This window comes from Prosopis cineraria, unplaced genomic scaffold (assembly GCF_029017545.1).
Source record: "Prosopis cineraria cultivar Desert tree isolate PC_DT_omini unplaced genomic scaffold, ASM2901754v1 PC9, whole genome shotgun sequence".
Taxonomy (NCBI): domain Eukaryota; kingdom Viridiplantae; phylum Streptophyta; class Magnoliopsida; order Fabales; family Fabaceae; genus Prosopis; species Prosopis cineraria.
Window position 1 is genome coordinate 33,092,224 of NW_026555340.1, and position 15,718 is coordinate 33,107,941.

At 31.9% G+C, this 15,718-nt stretch overlaps 2 protein-coding genes across 4 annotated transcripts; both read left to right on the plus strand.

Annotated features, from left to right (window-relative positions):
* The first annotated feature begins 4,585 nt into the window (after positions 1 to 4,585).
* LOC129319354 (uncharacterized) lies at positions 4,586 to 7,759 on the plus strand. The gene is made up of 6 exons (XM_054964398.1): positions 4,586 to 4,924; positions 5,263 to 5,370; positions 6,217 to 6,378; positions 6,488 to 6,659; positions 7,394 to 7,467; positions 7,579 to 7,759. The coding sequence occupies exons 1-6, from the start codon at positions 4,640 to 4,642 to the stop codon at positions 7,657 to 7,659; spliced, it is 882 nt and encodes a 293-aa protein (XP_054820373.1). The 5' UTR covers positions 4,586 to 4,639; the 3' UTR covers positions 7,660 to 7,759.
* A 3,089-nt stretch (positions 7,760 to 10,848) lies between these two features.
* LOC129320725 (guanine nucleotide-binding protein subunit gamma 3-like) lies at positions 10,849 to 15,272 on the plus strand. Of its 3 annotated transcripts, none has more exons than XR_008595821.1 (6): positions 10,849 to 11,717; positions 12,506 to 12,558; positions 12,706 to 12,750; positions 12,828 to 12,872; positions 13,004 to 13,672; positions 14,830 to 15,272. XR_008595821.1 is itself a non-coding variant. In XM_054966291.1 (5 exons), exons 1-5 carry the CDS (start codon positions 11,571 to 11,573, stop codon positions 13,341 to 13,343), a joined length of 630 nt encoding a protein of 209 aa, XP_054822266.1. In that variant the 5' UTR covers positions 10,849 to 11,570; the 3' UTR covers positions 13,344 to 13,749. The 3 variants fall into 3 exon arrangements, 1 of the variants encoding a protein (XP_054822266.1); XR_008595822.1 differs by having other exon boundaries at positions 13,004 to 13,681; positions 14,830 to 15,271; XM_054966291.1 differs by lacking the exon at positions 14,830 to 15,272 and having other exon boundaries at positions 13,004 to 13,749.
* Positions 15,273 to 15,718: the final 446 nt, after the last annotated feature.

The following is a 15,718-nucleotide window of genomic DNA, read 5'->3' on the forward strand; positions in this document are numbered from 1 at the left end:
TTTTGTTAGATTGAGAGAGTTTTTTTTTTTTTTTAATTACAAGGCCATGTAAAACCGTGGAAAAAATTAAGGTCTAATCATATTTAAAATTATGAGATTTTTACAATCATGCAGTAGTTTATTAAAAATTATAATATTAAAGGTATCATCAAAAGCCAATGAGTTAAGAGATTTGCACATCAATTAGCTTCTTTATGAATATAATCAAAGGTAACTATTTAATTTTTCATAACAAGATTTTTGATCTTTCTGATAATGTCATGATACCGGTGACTCTCAAAGTAAATATGATTAATGAGTGATAATGCCTCCATTGAATCAAAGTAAATATTGATTCTTAATAGTTTTGTATTCCAGTAAAATTTAAATCCTTCAAATCTTTTCATAAATTCTATTGTTGTGCTAGGTTGATATTCAAGGAACTTAAAAAAAATCTTTAATTCAATTACAAATAAAGAAGTTTCAAAGCATTGGATATCTAAAGTAAAATAAATACATATTACTTATTATTTCATGCTCTTTGACCAGCATGCCCATTTCATATTCAAAATTTTAGTGGATCGTTTTTGATATTTTATTATCAAAATAGGAAAAATCACATTATTTAATAATAAAAATAAATATATAATAATTTAGTTGACTGAGATTTGTCTGATTGTTCTCAGTATTTCAGAAGAGACATTACCTATTATCAACTCCTTACATTTTTCAAAAATAAATGAATGAATAAATGTGCATTTTGAGTAAACAATGCTCATCTTTTACAAAAAGTTGAAAAACAACAAGCTTGTTGCAAGTGATGATCCTAATCATTATTATTGGACAAATATAGTAATTTTGTGAACCTAAACACATTAAGAATGGAATTCAAAAATAATAATAAGGACAAAATTTAGGTACTTAATTTTAAATTCTTAATATATTTTTATCCAATTAATTTAAGGATGAGTGAATTTTAATGTACTAATAATTTAACAACAAAAAATTATTATGAAATAAATAATTCATAAAAGATCAACATGTTTTGATTTAAACAGAAACAAATATCTTAAGATATGTTGGTAGTGGTAATAATAAGACTAAAATGCAAAAAACTATCATGAATTTTAAAGTAATTGCATGACATTTCTCATTATTTAATGTTTAAAATTAACCCCTTAGTCTTTCATTTTGCTTTTTCAAAACACTTACCATTAACTAACTATTATTTTATTAATATACTTATTTTCATATCGCATTAATGCAATACATATGCCACATTATATAGAAAAAATATTTTTATTATTTTTTAACACAATTTAAAGAGGGTTAAAATTATAATTTTTATTTTTAACACACACGATAATGCTTTTATTTTTTAAGTTACGTATATTATTTTTATTTTTTACGGGTAATATAATTCTAAAAAAATTATAATTTAATTATTTTTATGAATTAAAATAAATTTTTATACTAAACAAATAAAAAGAAAAATATTTAAAAGTTATCATTGTAATATCTCAATTTAAATTTTTATGGTCAAATTAGATTAATATAATTTTAAAGAATATTTAAAAATAAGTAAATTAGTTAAGAAATAATTATTAAATTTAATATTTTAAATTAGGATTTTCAAGAATTATTATTATTACGACAGTAAAAGAGGGGTGGGGACCGGATATATATCCGTTGGGGTGTGTCTTTAGTGTGTGCGGCCCACGCCACACTTTCAGTTTCTAATTTTTTTTAATCATTAATTTTTTTTAGTTTTTATTTTGGTGATGGTGTAAAATATAAATTTTAAAAAATTAATAAATTTATGATGAATAAATATAGTTATTGAGGTTATTAATAATATAATAAATATTTTAAAGTATTATTTTATTAATAAAATTTAAATTTAAAACTTATGAGTGAAATATTAGATTCCTATAGGTAAATTTTTAGTAAATATGAAAACATAAATTGATTTGTCAAAGTTTAGATGTTTATTTGGGATGAAAACATATTATTATAATTATAAAATAATGATTATAAATTTGAGACTAAATTTATAATTTTTGAGCTAAAAATTATGGAATAAAAGGAGAAATTTTGATAGTAAAAAATGGTTTGAAGGTTAATATTTGCTTATTTGTTTTTATTGATAATTAAGGGAGGATTTGGAATTTTTTTAGGATGCTAGCTCTAGACTAGTACTAATAATAGGATTAGAAATTATGTTATACTCTCTCTAATTTTATTATTAGAGTTACTTTATTAGTTTCAATAATTGAAACTAATATTTATAAATAATGTACTATGTGTATATTTTATTATTGGTGATAGTTACGATGGAAGAAAAATTATAAGAAATAATTTATTAAAAAAGTTATAAGGCAATCATGTTTTGATTTGTGAGTTGTGTTGCTTCATGTTAATTATGTGATTATTGAAAAAATTATGAATTGTTATTGAGAAATTATTTTGTTATGTTTGTGAAAAAATTATGATATTATATTTTGAAGTATTTTTGTCAGATGAGATGACATGATATAATATTGTTGAAAATTAAAAAATTATAAAAATTGTAATATTGCATGATTGTACAATATTGATATGTAATTGTTTGATTATTGTGGGGGTGTTGGGAAACTTGTTATTGTTGTTATTGTATTTTATGCCACATGGTTCGCCCGACTTGTAAGGATTCACACTGCTCTACTTTTGGTCAAATAATATAGCATTGAGTGAGGGTTACGATTCAAGGTTAGTAGACAAGAATAAGGATAATTATTTATTATGTATTACAATATCTCTTATATTTTTTGTTAGAGTTATTTAACTATTGTTTTCCCATTTAGCAAATGCACTTATAACTATTTACATGTATTATTATGAGTTGGGATTTGTTATTAAGACTTTTGAATTTTATTACGTGGTTAACAATTTTCAGGAGATCAAATGAGTTGTGAGTGGTGTGTGAAGGAGTGTCTAAAGCTTGGTGGTATAGATTTACTGTCTCTTTTAAATAATTTGATTTGTGATTTTAATGACGTTATATTATTATTGTTAGGGTTTTTTTTTGTTTATTGAACATTATGTGAATATGGTGATGTAATTATGCTCTTCAAATTATTCATGCTTTTAGTAAACATTGGATGAATGCAATTTTGATATCTGGTTTATTTTAAATGGTTTGAAATGATATGATTATGAGACCATATAACTGACTTGTTTTGAACATTAATTAAGTTGTATATTTTGATTGTTGGTTTTATGGTTTGCACTTATTGAGAGTATTAAGTTGAAAAAAATGTGATTCTGACTTAATAACATTTAGAAGGTTAAAATTTATTTGAGATTTTGTATTATGCAAACCTAAGCCAATTATTAAAAGATTTTATATTAAATTTATTGACATAATATATATATTTTTTGCCAACATTGATATAAAATGTATTAGGTGACTATAATTCAACTATAGTTATAAATATGTATTAATAGTACTAAAAATTATTTTGTGTTATTTGGCGAGGTTGGTAGGTGGTTATAAGATTTTAAAATACACAATTATTTCTATTTTTTATATTTTATTGCATTTATCATATTATCAATTTTAAAACAATTTTTTAGGCATTTCACACTTATTTTATTTTTAAATACTTGGAATCCCAAACTTTAAAAATGACAATTTAAAGAGTTTAAATTTTACTTATCATAATAGTACTAATATATTTAGCTTAATCTTTTCTACCATGATGTCAGTTTAAGGAAAAAATAGTTAACTTTTATTTAATATGGTAGACAGTTTTTTACCATTGTTAAGTTAATTATTTGAGAAAAATTTTCAAAATGTTATAGTCATTGATAGTAATTATATAAATAAAAATTTATCCTTTTATATAAAAAAATCATGATATTTTGAAAGTTTTTTTTTAACAAAATCAATACAAATACTAATAGCAAAAAATAAAATAAAAATATTATTCTAAAGTAGAACATACTTTTTTTAATAAGTGATGAAAGCTCCATTTAAAAAAGAAAATAACACTTAAAACAAATAAGAGTTTGATGAAAATAAACAAAACAAGTAAACAAATTTACATGACTTTTATTAATGATATCTTTTAGATATATTTTTTTATATGTTTAATATAAAAGACTATTTTAATTAATACAAAATAATAAAATTATAATTTTTTCTTAAATTTTATTACTAATGAATAATAAGAATAATATCATTCAACTAAAAAAAAAGATAAACTCATCATGCGTATTGAAAATAAAAATTATAATTTTATTCAACTTTAAATTTGTTAAAAATAATAAAATATTTTGCTCATGTTATATGCCATTTGTTTTACATTAACGTAACATGATAATAATTATATTAATAAAATAATAATTAATTAATAACAGAATATTTTAAAAAAATAAAATAAAAAATTAGAAAGTTAATTTTAAATATTAAAAAGTGAAATGTTTATATATAATTATTTTAAAAATCAAGAAAGTTTTACGTAGTACTGCTTAATGATGATGAGTGGCTGAAAAGTTTGACACATGGCAATACATTACGGCACAGCTATACGCGGATCTGCTTCTAAACAATGACAGACCTAAATAAAACCCCACCGCCGGACCTAAATCCCGATGTGCGATATGCCGCCACGACGATATGTATCGAACAGCGGCCAAGCGATTCCTCTCCAGTACAATGTCTCTTAATTACGCGTCCGGCCGATTCCACTTCTTCTCTCCTTCATTCCTACGCGCTCATCTCTTTTCCACTTCTCAAAGTGAACCATCTTCTAATCACTGCTCCAACCATCAGCCTCGCTTCCAAAGCCCTAATTTTTTGTCTTCAGATTCATCTTCCTCATTCTCCTATGAGACCCCCACATCAACAGCTATGCATCAAGACGAGCATGCTCGCGTGCTTCAAGCCGCCCTTCCTCACGTTGTTCGTACACCCGCCTATTATTATTCTTTCTGCTGGCAATGCTTTCGCGGTTGAAAAACATATTACAGTCGATATGTGGATCTGTGAATTAGTTTGGATTCCAAAATATACTTGTGAACTGAAAAGCTCTGAGAAAAATCCAAACGCGGGTTTGTGTGTCCGCTGCACATACCCAACAATTTTTCTCCTGCGGACACATCACTGCGCTTGCTAAATTCGACATTTATTTTTTGTTATTTCGATAGTTGTTTTACCACTGCTAAGAAATCCAAGAATGACTCAGAAATCGTGACTTTAGCTGTAACAATAAATTGTGGCTCTCGTTTGACGTCTTGCAGATAAAATTGGGGTGGACCGAAGCAGCGTTGATTGCAGGGGCAAGGGAAGCTGGCCTGTCCCCTTCGATCATTGGATCATTCCCGAGGAAGGAGGCAGCGCTGGTTGAGGTATTTTCTTTCCTGCCTATTCTTTTGCCATTCTGAGCGCTCCCTTCGTCTTTAACCTTAATGTCTCTTGCTGGCGTATGTAATTCTCTTGAATGTAGATGACAGAAAAGGAAAGCTAGATATGCTTCCTTCTGTCAGTCTCGCTGTCCGCAATTTACAAGTGATTGTACGTCTCTTACGGATTGGAGTAGAGTAGTTCTCTCCTCCTTAACTTTTATCGCTATTTCGATCAGCTCATCCTTGATGAGAATGTGTTTGGTGATGTCATGTGTGGCCATAAATACAATTGATCTCACATTACTTAATAACTACAATATAGAAGAAAGATCGACTCATTTAATGCCAAGTTGGGGTAAAGTTTGTTACTGTTGTCATCTGTAAACGTATCTAATAATGCAATGTCAACAGCCTATGCCATCATTCCAATCTAGTTTTAAGATATTGGGTTAACTATGAATGTATAATGGGGTTGATTTGATCTGTGCAGTAGTTATGCAGCAATCGATCTTCTCTTCCCTTGTTGGTAAGACTATATCTCCAAAGGAAGGATGAGTGCTGAAATGGTAGAAGAAAAGGAAATTACTGTTATGATCTCTCACTCTCTGCATTCTGGCTGACATCATATTTTATGTGAGATTTAGCCTTTAACGATTCACCCCTTCAGGAGTTAAAAATGATGCTTATCAGTACTTGTGGTTTTTCAATTATTGGATTTAATGCATAAGTCATCTTTCCATGTACATTGTTAAGCCTTTATGATTATGATAGATTGCATGCTGCTGGCAGAAGAGTGCTTTCTTTTCAAGAGTTATTCTGTTTTGACACTATTCTGTGTAATTTATTCAGTTTTTCATGGATGACTGCTTACAAAGGCTTGTCAATAGAATTGAATCGGATGAGGGGTTAAAAGACTTGACACCAAGTGATTGCATCTCTAAACTTGTCAGAGCTCGTCTAGAAATGCAAGCTCCATATATATCAACGTGGCCTCAAGCTCTTAGCATTCAGGTCTATCTGTCTGATTCTTTTTGACTCCGTTCTGCTAGTTATAGAGTTGTAACTTCAATTTGTAGAGCTGAAAGAGTCTAGAATTTGTGATATATGAAATCCTGCGCAGGCACAACCAGCCAACGTTCCAACAAGTTTTAAGCAGAGGGCTATGCTTGTTGATGAGATCTGGCATGCAGCTGGTGATACTGCATCAGGCATTGATTGGTATGTCAAGCGCACTGTCCTTGGAGGAATATATTCAACAACTGAGATTTATTGGCTGACCGATAAATCTCCAGGTTTATTTCTTTGTTCTCCCTCTTTCAGGACCTAGATCTCCTGGCAATTTTTCTTGATCCAGTTTCCACCCTAATGATTTGGCCTTTTGTTCTGGGACACCCCTTAGATGTATCTTATGATTGTAGTGGACATTATTCTCTGACACTGCTATTCATCTAGGTTTAAACAAGATTCCTTTTTGTGAACGCCGAGGAAATTGATTCGTTAATTAGGTTCGAATAGGACTTTTCTCTGAAACGTTTAATTATTCTGAGTTGTGAATGTTATATTTTCTTTTCCCATGGCAATAAATTTGATAGTTGCCTAAGTGAATTGAGGGAAAAAGCACCGACACTTCATTCTTTCGTGACCGGGTTCTGATTCCATTTAGATTTTATGTACTCTTTGGTCTTATTTATAAGGTGAAAAAAGCACTTTTTTTTGACCATATTTATAAGTGATGTCATTAAATGATGTATGTTTAAATAATTTCACCCTCTTACCTTACATTAAATATTGGTGAGAGAAAGTGTTATTAAATAATGTATATTTAATAAGGATAAAGTTGAAAACATAATAAATTTTTAAATTGAATTAATGACTTTTTAAGTTTTTTTTTTAAATTTTTGTAAATATTTTATAAGTGACTTATAAATAGAACTAGAGGAGTATTCAATAAGACCCTACTGTTAATTGTTTGAGTTTGAGGAGCGAGGATTTTTTCTTGATGCTTACATGGCTTGTTTTCTGGCAGATTTTTGTGACACATGGGCTTTCCTGGATGGTCGTGTGAATGATGCTTTTGATCTTCAGAAAAGCATTCAAGAGGTCTTGTTCCATTGCTTACTGTGATCGGTTCCTTGGGCATATAAGTTCATTATTTGGAAATGGAGTGATTGGTATATTCTCAAATTTTCTCTACTGTGATAATAATTGCAGGCACAATATTTGGCAGAAGCTGTGGGTACTGGGATGGGGAGCTCTTTGCAAGGGTTTGTTAGGAAAGTTTTTCAGAGATAAATTATGGTGTTTGTGTTGAGCATCCATTATTCGGTCACTTAGAAAACCATGACATGATCTTAAACACGTTTTTTTCTAGTGAATGTTTCGCACTTGGTGAGGCTTGGTGTGAGTGCAAATTAAAGGTGAGCAAAACTAAACAAAACTGATTAAACCAAATCAATTCAAATTAATCCAATCAAAGCTGAATAAAATTGATCATTAATAAGGTTTGGTTTGGTTTTGTTAATTAAAAAATTGAATGGTTTGATTTTTGATTTGTTTTTTTATCCCTTTGAAATCTTAACCAAACTTGAACTATATCTTTTTATATTTTTAGTGTATTTTTTATAATTAATATTCGATTGTTAATTACTCTTTATTATTTTTAAATTTTAACCTCAATTAAAGTCTAGTTCAAGTTTAAAATATTTTAATAGAATTCCTAATCTTGCTTTTCTCAATTTTGTTAATTGTTTTAAGTATAAAAGATGGTCTAGACTAGGGACCTGTATTGTCGTTACACGACTTGCTACTGAAATATGTTTCTCTTTTATTGATTTAAAACAAGCTTAGGCATTAAGATAATTTGTAATGAAACTTGTGTTAATGTTACTTATAATGCGTATATTTTGGTGTTTATTAATAATAAAATTTGAATATTTTTATTTTTAATGTGATTTTTAAGTTCATTCATAAATAACAAAGTTAAGAATGTGACTTGGTGTTGAAATATGAAAGGAAAAAAAGAGTTAAAAAAAATAGAGACTTGATCCGTATATAAATCAAATGGAATCCAACTGTCTAAAATCCAAATCAAATTGAGCTAAATAAAAAATTGATCAAATGTTTTCTTTTATGAAAATTGATTGATTTGGTTAGGTTCATATTTTGATCAACATCGAATCCAATCTTACTTTTCATCAGCCTTAGTGCAATTGCAATCCTCATTCATGTTTTTTTTTGGGTCAGTGGTCTACCATCAATAATTTCCGGCAATTTCAAGCAAACTGCACAAGTGTGGTCATTATGATAACCAATCTGTTGATGAAAAAGATTTTTCTTTCTAGGCATTTGTAATCGAGGGAAAGATCCGTAGTACTCCTGCAAGTCTTCGACCATCGTGCAACCGGACTAGATGTTTTTCTGAATTCTTTCAGCATCTTTAATATATAGCCGCTTTGACATCAAACAATGAAATTAAATTGACTGATGAACGGAAAAAGCTTGCATACTGGACTAAGGAAACTGGTTGCCTTCCGGTTCTCATGCACAAGAGGACGAAGAGAAAGTGCCTGGCTCTTCAATAGAAGTATGGCAGTTTATCATCATTACGGTAAGCGACGTAATCAATAAATATAGCTTGTATCAAGTCCTGAACAAAACAGAAAAACAGAAACAAATGTAGTCTATAAATCAAACAATAGCATGCCTGCGAGAGGGTTGGACACGATAAAACATATGTGCGTGTGATCAAAATAAAAGTGGCAGTGAATAGTTGATTGGATCTTTGTAGAGTACTTTGGGCTCTGCCCCTTAAGCGGTAGTTCTTGTCGGAGCAAGTGGCCAGCGAATTGCATTCGATTTACACTCGTGGTTTGCGTCCGTGTATTGTCGGGAGAGAGAGTGAATATCCTGCAAGACATCATGTGGGCAGCCCAGAACACTGGGTTTCAAATGCACTTTAAAAAGCAACGAGCTTTGACGCTGAACCCTGAAAGTTCTGTTTATAAAATACTTTTAATACATTTTATAAAATAAAAAAAATGTTAAAATTCATTAATTCTATTTAAAAATTAAATAATTTTTTAACTCTCTCTATTAAATATATATATTTTAATAACATATTTTCTCTCTTTATTATTAAATAAAAAAGTTATGATAAAAATTTAATAAAATAAATTATAAATAAGGTAAAAAAAGATCTTTATATCCTACAAATAAGTTAAGGGGAGATATGTCAGTCAGACACAAATCGCATGGTTCGGTTAGTCCCAGATCACCGTGCACCTTCCCTGTATTCAGCATCTCCTCTTCTACCAAGTCAGAGTCACTGTTACTTCTATACAGGTTCCACGTCATCCAACATCTTCCCATCACTTCATCGTGCGTTATTCCCTCCATCTTTATATATATATATATATATATATATAAAATATTTTTTAAAAATTTATTTTATCTTTAAATATAAAGAATGACAATAATATTTTTAAATAATTAAATGATTTTATCTTTGTCTTGAAAAATAAAATAGATCATTAATTATATATATTTTTTACTACCATTATAATATTAATTATGATATTATTAGGGATAAAATTAAAAAATTATTATGTTTTTAAATAAGTTCAACTAAATAATAAACTTTTATTGGTATGTAATATTTGATTAAAATACTTTTTATATAGAAATGAGGGAGTAAATTTTATTATTTTTACCTAAACAAAGTTACTCTCCAATTCACTTTATTGATCACTTTTTATAAAGATAAAGTGATACATTTTATAAGTCATTTGACTAATAATAATGTTTTGTTTTAAATAAAATATTTAAATTATCCTTAAAAAGTAAGAGAAAGAAATAAAAAAAATAATATTATATAATTCATTTATTTTTTGAAAGTTATATTTATAATTTTATTAAATTTTATTTTATATATTTTTATTATATTAATATTAATGAGATTGATAGAAATTATTTATAAATAAATTCGAAAGCAGCACATCTTAGTATCAAGAAATCAATAATTTTTTCCAAATCATTGTCGATTCCTCCTACCAGGTCGGAAAAGATAGGAATAAGTATAGAAGAACTTTCAGTTGCAATCACAATTCACAAATCTCTACGTAAGACGCAAGGAGAGATGTAAGGTTTATGGGAAATGAATGGGCCGAAATCAAAATGAAGATGGGCAAATAAACAGTGAAATAGGCATTGCAACGTTTAAAATTAAAAAAGAAATACAGGGGGAGAGGCAGAGAGGATATAGAGAAAGCAGGACATGAAAATCAGGGCTAATTCGTCGTAGGCGCCAAAACACAGAAACAAAGTATTTCTCTTTCCTATTCAGCGGTCACGTGCGGCCCTCAGAGGTTTTGCCATCGTGCCTTTCGCTTCCTGCTTGCTTCGCGTCTGCCACTGCTGTTCTGCGCTTCCCTCAGAGCAATAAACACCAACCCAACAAAATTTACAATGTGAGAGAGAGAAGAATCCCTTCACCTCAAGTCACCTCAGTCATTGCTGTAAATCTCAATCAAAAATCCCTCAGCCTTGCTTTAAATGGCTTCGTACACAGACACTTGCTGTTGCAGCCTTTCACTCGGCCGTCTTTACTATTTCTAATTGATAGTACCCTCTTCCCCATCCCCGTTAGGGATGGAATTGTTCCATCCCATTATGACTTATTTTTTTAAGTATAACCACTGGCCTCCCTTACCTAGATACCCACCCTTTCTCTCTTCTCGCCCTCCCACTGAATTTTACTGTCAAGTTATATTTTTAAAAGGTGACTTATATAATGAGCCGGAAGAGTAGCTCTCTTTCCTCTCCTCTCATTATCACCTCCTTTTCGCCCTCTTTTTCGATTTTGTTTTTGTTATTTGAGTTCCTGTTTCTTCTGCAAAAGTTCCTCTCTTTTTTGAGTTTTTTCTTTTCCCGTTTGCTTTCTCTCGGCTTCGACTCCTGGGTCTTAACTATCCTCTGTCAGACACCCTATTTACTGCTCTCTGCCACCCTCTCTTCGTATGGTATTCACACCTAACCTGATTTGCCGCTTCTTCTTTGTCACTTGCCATTACTGTTACTTGTACCCCCTTTGTCACTTCTGCGTCACCAAGTACTGCCGCTATTACTACCTCCCTGCCCCTCCTTCTGCGCCCATTTCTTGCTGTGTCTATTTCATTTTCTGCTCTTAACCCCTCTCTCTCTCTCCCATGGCTACTCAACTCGGCCGCTGTCCCTCCGTTCCCTCCCTACCCCCTCCCTCCCCCAAGTCGCCGCCGGACTACCCTGATTTGTACGGCAAGCGCCGCGAGACCGCCAGAGTCCAGATGCTCGAGAGGGAGATCAGTTTTCTTGAGGTGGGTTTCAACTTTCTCAAATTCTGGTCTTCACATGCCCTATTATATTGCTCATTGTTTGAAAGCAACTACTTTCAACGTTTCGACTTTCATTATAGAGCAAATGTGCGCGTCGCACATCCGTGCCATTTCCCAGATCTTGATTACTGAACCGTCCGAGATAGCGACTTGGGATGCTCATTCCTTGACACTTTTCACATAACATTCCATCAATAACTAGAACAGAGTTGTTAAAATGTCGTTTCCGGTAATCTCTGCCACGACGTATGGGGCCATTGGCGTTCGTTTGACAAACTTATGAATCGAGCGTGCGCTTCAATTTGAGGGCGAAGATTAGACACGCTCGACTAACCGATGACTTGTTAGCCTAAAAACAATCTCTTCGCTTGCAGCCTTTGAACTGCAGTCGCTGATTGTCCATCTCGCTATCCCATTTGAAAACTACAACACCGGAGGGACATTTGTGCCCTTGTCCCTTTAATTGCTCAGGTCGTGGAATATGCCCTCTAGTGTTTTTCATATCCTTTCACTTTTAGTAGGGGTTTGGCTAAGCCTTACATAATTCTGCACATAATATACAAATCTTCATCATATGCAGCGATCCAGCTGTGTGTGTGAAAAGGCTGAGATAGATGGCCAATGGAGACCGTTAGTATCGGATTCCCCTGTTCTCTTGGCTGCTAGATAGTTGTGGGATACCGTAAAATAGATTTAGCGACGTTAGAAACTTATCGTTATAATTAAATTATATTGCGGAATGATACAACTGACAATTTTGCTTCTCGCAGGAGGAATTGAAATCTGTAGAAGCCCATCAACCGGCTTCGAGATGCTGCAAAGAGTATGTTTCTTTCTGAGGCTTGTCCGTCTAACGCTTATGAATGAGACTCTTTCCTGGATAAATTTTGTAGTAGCATGAGAATAGTAAGGAACTGTTTCAGTTTATGTTAGCTAATTCAATGGTGAATTGAATGCGAGGATGTTTCAGGATTGCCGATTTTGTGGTGGCAAACTCAGATCCTCTGCTACCCACGTAAGAAATGTTGTGCTCAACCTTGTGTTAGTTTGAAAGAGATGATCCGGATGCTAATTCCTCTGTGTTTGAATCAGAAATAAGAAAGAGCGCCGGTCATGTGGCTTCTGGAAGTGGCTCAGGTACCATCCTGCACTTGTATGTGATATGATACGGATTATCATAAGTTAAGGAATTGTGCGGGATGAAGGCGGCTAAATTGTATGTAGAGTTGAACATGATTTGGCCTAAATGAGTAAATTGTTGTGCGCAGAGGGATGGCGTGTTGGAAGGTATCGTGGATGTGGTGTTGGTGCTGTGAAGAGTGTTGCTATGGTAATCTAAAATGGCGACGCAGGTGCAAGCCAAAGCAGAGGTGGGCATGTAGTGGTGGTAGTGGCAGTAGTTGTTGTAATGCGTGTTGGTCATGTCCAAGACCAAAATCAGATTGCTGCTGCTGCATTCCCCAAAGTTGTTGCAGTTTTCAATGTGATTCCTGCCCTTCTTGCTGCACTTGCAAATGTTCTTGCTCTTGCTCCTGCCCAAAGGTACGCCCGTGTTGCTCTTGTACAAACTCCTGCTGCTGCTGGAACCCCTGCCGTTTATGTTGCTAGTCTCTAATTCTCAAACTCTTGGGCCTTGTTCCTCAGCTCCTTCTTCAAACCCCGTTTACTGCTTCCCGTGTACATATTATTATTATTATGTTTTGTCAGCCAATGCCCAATAGTTCCCTTTTCGTTTTCAAATTTGAATTCATCATGTGGTCCTACATCAATGGTGGTGCTTGATTAAAATACAAGTGGCAGCAACATGTGTGACTTCCATCCACTCCTTTTCTTCCTGCGCACAACAATGTCCTTTCATTCAGTACATTTCACGGATATTAACCATTCTGGCCCGGCAAAGGAAGCGTTCGCTCGGAATTGACGACATCCCCATTCTGGTAAAATTTGTAAGTCTCAATTTCACCGCTCCTCCATAATTTATCAAATATTACAAGGAGTGATTATAATTTATCAACTATATGCTTTGTTATAAATTTTACTGAATGCACTAACATATCCATGTTGTTTCCGTTTCTAAATGCAAGTAGATATTAAAAAGAGCTTGTTAAAAGGTGTACTCGGATGAATTTTTATTATAAGGGATTTTTTAATGCCTATACGTATTATTTCAGTGCTGACAAAGAATATTAAGGAAATGTTTATGAAATATGTATATAACGAAACTATAAATTTTAAAATAATCATTTTTCAATGTATAAAAAATACTAGTCATTTTTCAAAAAAACTTAATAGTTATGTACATTATATAAATATTACATCTCGGGATACTGTTATAGCCTCCAAAACTCTGGGTGGATTCAGAACTCCGATCAGTCCATCAGGTTATCATTTATAAAGGAATGTAAACTGCCGGATCATTGACTGTAAACCTCCCATCTTCCTTCCCATCCCCTTTCCTCCTCTTCCCCCAGAATTATCGTTAACCTTTACATCAATGGCTAAAAGGAACCCACTCAATGCAACGACACCATTTTACGACAAACGGAGGTTTCATCTTTTTCTCACCAGAAGAACAGGAACTTGGTTAAAATAAACGAGCATTGATGGCTGGCTCGATCAGACACTAATAAATAAATAAAAAAAAGGATTTTCAATCATTGCAAGACTTGTTTTACATGGGTCAGGATGCTGATTTGATTTCATGATGTGATATTCTTCTTGATCATTCATCAACTTCCCTTTCTATTTATTGTTTTTGTTTTAATATATGGAAAAAGCTTATTTCTATTTATTTGTCTCTCTCTTAACTCCATTGTTAATTAATCCATTTGACTCCATCTTCCAGATCATTGGTTATCGTATTTTTCTGTCTTTTCTACTATTTGCTTTTAACTTTTCATTGCTTATGTATAGAGGAATGAGCGTTAACTACCTTCCATTTTCTAACAAAAAAGATGCCCCTGCATGAAATTTAAACCCTGGAGCATGAAGTGGGAATATCCAGATTCATGCCAGACAAAAACCCGCAGCTTCAAATAAATAAAAGATTTTGGGGAATCAAAATCAATACACTTTGTTGTTGGATAATTTTCAGCGGGCGAGGGTGCGGCTCAATCATAATTGCGGTGGCCACCGCAGCTTGAAACAACAGATGTAACTTTTGAGAAGGCCCCAAAGAACACTGTCGACGGCAGTCATGGCTTCTTGCCAAAGGAGAGACTCGTGGAAAGCAAAATTGAGCTTGAAGGGCATCTAGTGAAACCATGAAACGGGGTTGTTGCATCATGTGAGTTCTTATTGGCCATAGATGTCATGTAATTAACGGTGATGAACATGGGAGAGGAGGAAAAGAGGATGGAAAAATAAGAGGAGAGGTTCATTGCCCACCAAAAAAAAATTGACAACAATTATGTGTTGTCGAAAGTCTAACTTTTTGTGATGATTTTAGCTAATCTTTATTACAAATTTAAGTTTAAAAGTCATTGTTGTAAGTTTACAATCATCAATCATCGGTGATTTTAATTGTCATCCTTGAAAATTTGACCTTCAAAACAATCAACCCCAAAAGAATAATATTCAATAGTTATTATATACTGTCATTTTAATTTTTTATTTTTTATTTAATTCAATATTTAACATTTTAAAACATTAATTTTATTGTATTATTGTAATTTTATGATGAATAAATAAACAAGGTAATGAGTTTTTTATATATATTTTATGGTTAAATTGATATTTTACAATAATGGAACTATTTTAAGACAATGCATTATTTAATATTAATGAATTGAATTAAATAATTGAGTCCAACTGTATTATTTTAGGTTGATTTGGGTTAACAAATAATTTTTGGTTTGATTTGATTCAACTATTTAAATTAGTTTAGTATATTGGTTTTGGTAAATTCAACACGGAATGCTATTGAATTTATTGGTTTATAAATTCATTTATATGTTGGCCATTGGGGCGCCAAAGGAACCAAA

Bases quoted from the DNA above. Each gene is read 5' to 3' on its own strand.
- LOC129320725 (XM_054966291.1), top strand. From the start codon at position 11,571: ATGGCTACTCAACTCGGCCGCTGTCCCTCCGTTCCCTCCCTACCCCCT. The intron at 11,718-12,505 runs GTGGGTTTCAAC...TGCTTCTCGCAG, and splicing joins GGGAGATCAGTTTTCTTGAG to GAGGAATTGAAATCTGTAGA. The intron at 12,873-13,003 runs GTACCATCCTGC...TGTTGTGCGCAG, and splicing joins GGCTTCTGGAAGTGGCTCAG to AGGGATGGCGTGTTGGAAGG.
- LOC129319354 (XM_054964398.1), top strand. From the start codon at position 4,640: ATGTATCGAACAGCGGCCAAGCGATTCCTCTCCAGTACAATGTCTCTT. The intron at 4,925-5,262 runs GTTCGTACACCC...GACGTCTTGCAG, and splicing joins AAGCCGCCCTTCCTCACGTT to ATAAAATTGGGGTGGACCGA. The intron at 5,371-6,216 runs GTATTTTCTTTC...TAATTTATTCAG, and splicing joins AGGAGGCAGCGCTGGTTGAG to TTTTTCATGGATGACTGCTT.